At 43.4% G+C, this 4202-nt stretch overlaps 1 protein-coding gene across 1 annotated transcript; it reads left to right on the forward strand.

The window, feature by feature from the left end:
• The first annotated feature begins 221 nt into the window (after nt 1-221).
• LOC131913795 (speckle-type POZ protein-like) lies at nt 222-1292 on the forward strand. The gene has a single exon (XM_059266578.1). The coding sequence runs from the start codon at nt 222-224 to the stop codon at nt 1290-1292; it is 1071 nt and encodes a 356-aa protein (XP_059122561.1).
• Nucleotides 1293-4202: the final 2910 nt, after the last annotated feature.

Raw genomic sequence — 4202 nt, forward strand, 5'->3', positions numbered from 1 at the left:
TGATGTAAGAGTCCCTAGTAGCCTACATTGTCTTCTCTGAAACTAGTATTGAAATCTGGATAGAAAATTTCAGACCCAAGTTTCCACCCTCATAGAAGATGGAACAGAAATAGAAACTAAAAATCTAAACCAGGTCTATTATTGTATCCCACAGAGTGAAGATAAAACACTTGCTAGTTCTTCATTTTGGATCCAGTTTAACCTTCAAACTACCTCCAGAAATGTCAGGGGACCAGACATCCCAGAGATGTGACCACACCGAAATCAGCGTCCAGAATATTTTCTACAGGTGGACCATCAGCAACTTTCGTTTTCTTCTAGAGGAAATTCAGGAAAGCATTAGAAGCCCAACTTTCTCAATAGGAGCCAATGACAAATGGTGTTTGAGAATACACCCGAAGGGAGTGGATGAAGAAAGTGCAGATTACCTGTCAGTTTACCTAGTGTTGCTCAGCTGTCTAAAGAGTCCTGTTTGGGCAAAGTTCCAGTTCTTGATATTAAGCACAGATGGAGAGACAACCCACGGTGAGAGCAAAACTATAGTCTCTAGGTTCGAGCCAGGTGTTGAACTGGGATTTAAAAAGTTCATCCTTCGAAACTTCCTCTTGTCCTTTGTGCCTTGGCTTCTCCCAGATGACAAGCTGACCCTCCTCTGCAAGGTGAGCATGGTTGAAGACTCTTTGAGCAACTCTGACCAGAACAGAAAGCCAAGAATTCAGGTTCCTAGATGCACCTTGGCAGATGAGCTAGGAGAGCTGTGGGAGAATTCCCACTTCACAGACTGCTGCCTGGTGGTAGCTGGCCAGGAATTTCAGGCTCACAAGGCCATCTTAGCAGCTCACTCTCCAGTTTTCAGAGCCATGTTTGAACATGACATGAAGGAGAGCAGAAAGAACCACTTTGAGATCCCCAACCTGGAGCCGCAAGTCTTCAAGGCAATGATGGACTTCATTTACACAGGAACAGCACCAGACCTGGACAGCATAGCAGATACTCTGCTGGCAGCTGCTGGCAGGTATGGCCTGGAGCGTTTGAAGGTCATGTGTGAGGATGCCCTCTGCAGGGACCTCTCTGTGGAGAATGCTGCCCACACTCTTGTCCTGGCTGACCTCCATAGAGCAGGGCAGCTGAAAACCCAGGCATTGGATTTCATTACAGCACATGCTTCTGAGATCTCTGAGACTTCAGGCTGGAAGACAATGGTGGAGTCATGTCCCCACTTGTTAGCTGAATCATACCATTCCCTGGCTTCTGCTCACTGCTCTTTCTGGCAGCCCCCCTCAAATGCCTAAATCGACCCTAGTACCTGGTCAGCTGTGACCTACATGTGTCTCCCAGAAGCAGCAGCCAGTGTAGTTATTGATTACACCTGGATAGACTATGGGACCTATGTAGCATTTACAGTGAATCTGGGGAAAGACAGATGGTGGATGAGACTTTAATACAGGTGGAAATGAGTTGAATGGAAGGCTGGGGGAGGGGAAGGTCTGGACTCTGGTACAATCTACTCAGCCTTTTCCCTGCTGCTGTACTGGTTTGATTTTTGTCCAATGAGTTGTAAACTGGAATTCATATTAATTGCTGGCCCCAAGCACATTACAACAGGGTTTCTTTGGACAAACTTGTCTGAATTGGACCTAGCAGAACATAAGGTCAAGGACTCAGAAAGGAAAAAAACAACCTGAATATTTGATTATAAGAGAAGGGGAAGAGAATGAAGACATTTTTCTCCAAACTCAGTGTGTGGGAATGGAGAGATGACTCAGTTGGCAAAAGCAATTGTTGCTCTTGTAGAGGATCCTTGTACAGTTCTCCTCTTGTCTCTATGGGCACAAACATCTCTGTAGACAGTACTTAACCGCCCAAAATACAAAATGAATAAAAATTTTAAAATCAGCTTGTGGATTCTAGTAGTGTTTTTGTTTAAAGAAAGCCATTTTAGTCCATCCAGATCTGCTCAGCTGTGGAAGTTTGTGGTACTGTGTTTCCCAAAATGTTGTGTACCTTGATAAACTTATCTGGGGTCAGAGAACAGAAAAGGTACTAGTTAGGCAGTGATAGCACACGCCTTTAATCCTAGCATTCCAGAGGCAGAAATCCATGAGTTCAAGGATACAGAGAGTCATGGTGACTCATCACGCCTTTAATCCCAGGGAGTGGTGGTAGAAAGCAGAAAGGTAAGGCCGGGCAGTGGTGGCACATGCATTTAATCCCAGCACTCCGGAGGCAGAGGCAGGCAGATCTCTGAGTATAGGTCAGCCTGGGCTACCAAGTGAGTTCCAGGAAAGGGGCAAAGCTACACAGAGAAACCCTGTCTCGAAAAACAAAACAAAACAAAAAAAAAAAAAAAAAGTAGAAAAGTATATAAGGCGTGAGGACCAGAAACTAGAAGCATTTGGCTGGTTAAGCTTTCAGGCTTTAGAGCAACACAGTTCAGCTGAGATTCATTCTGGATGAGGACTCAGAGGCTTCCAGTCTGAGGAAACAGGACCAGCTGAGGAACTGGCAAGGTGAGATAGCTGTGGCTTGTTCTGTCTCTCTGATTTACCAGCATTGACCCCAATAATTGGCCCCAGGTTTGATTTTATTAATAAGAATTTTTAAGATTCATGCTACAGAAGTTTGTTCAGTGTCTTCACTGACACACACACACACACACACACACACACACACACACACACATCAATGAAAGGAAACCTAATGAAATTTTGTTATGTTCATATTGTGCACCCTAATAAACTTATCTGGGGTCAGAGAACGGACCACTAGATGCAGCCACTAGATGCAAAGGCTGGAAAATGGTGGCACTCACGCCTTTAATCCTAGCATTCCAGAGGCAGAAATTCCTCAGGATCTCTGTGACTTCAACGCCACATTGGAAACAGCCAGGCATAGTGACTCATGCCTTTAATACCAGAAAGTGAGCCTTTAAACCCAGGGAGTGTTGGCAGAAAGCAGAAAGATATATAAGGCGTGAAGACCAGAAACTAGAAGCTTTTGGCTGGTTAAGCTTTTAGGCTTTTAGCAACAGTTCAGCTGAGATTCATTCTGGATGAGGATTCAGAGGCTTCCAGTCTGAGGAAATAGGATCAGCTGAGGAATTGGCAAGGTGAGGTAGCTGTGGCTGTTCTGTCTCTGTGATCTTCCAGTATTCACCCCAATACCTGGCTTCCAGGTTTGATTTTACTAATGAGACCTTTTAAGATTCCTGCTACAGTCAACAGTAGGCTTTCTTCAGCAGCTGATATGAGCAGATACTGAGATCCACAGCCAAACATTAGGCGAGCACAGGGTTCTTTATATATTCGGGATATCAGTCCTCTGCCAGATGTAGGGTTGGTGAAGATCTTTTCCCATTCTGTAGGCTGCCGTTTTGTCTTGTTGACCGTGTCCTTTGCCCTACAAAAGCTTCTCAGTTTCAAGAGGCCCAATTTATTAATTGTTTCTCTCAGTGTCTGTGCTACTGGTGTTATATTTAGGAAGTTTTCTCCGGTGCCAATGCATTCAAGACTACTTCCTACTTTCTCTTCTATCAGGTTTAGAGTAACTGGATTCATGTTGAGGTCTTTGATCTACTTGGACTTAAATTTGTGCACGGTGACATATATGGATCTATTTGCAGTCTTCTACATGTTGACATCCAGTTATGCAGCACCATTTGTTGAAGATGAATTCTTTTTCCATTGTACACTTTGGGCTTCTTTGTCTGAAATCATATACTCATAAGTGTGCAGATTAATGTCAGGGTCTTCAGTTTGGTTTCATTGGTCCACATGTCAGTTTTTATGCCAGTACCAAGCTGTTTTTATTACTATAGCTCTGTAGTAGAGCTTGAAGTCAGGGATCAGGATGCCTCCAGAGGTTGTTTTATTGTACAGGATTCTTTTGGCAACCCTGTGTTTTTTATGTTTCCATAAGTGGTTGAATATTGTTCTTTCCAGATCTGTGAAGAATTGTGTTGGGATTTTGATGGGAATTGCATTGAATCTGTATATTGCTTTTGGTAAGATTGCCATTTTTACTGTGTTAATCCTACCTATCCATTATCATGGGAGATCTTTCCATTCTCTGACATCTTCTTCAATTTCTTTCTTTGAGAACTTAAAGTTCTTTTCATACAGGTCCTTCGCTTGCTTAGTTAGCGTTACCGCAAGGTATTTTTTATATCATTTGTGGCTATTGTAAAGTGTGATGTTTCTCTG

Source organism: Peromyscus eremicus, chromosome 6, assembly GCF_949786415.1.
Source record: "Peromyscus eremicus chromosome 6, PerEre_H2_v1, whole genome shotgun sequence".
Lineage (NCBI taxonomy): Eukaryota > Metazoa > Chordata > Mammalia > Rodentia > Cricetidae > Peromyscus > Peromyscus eremicus.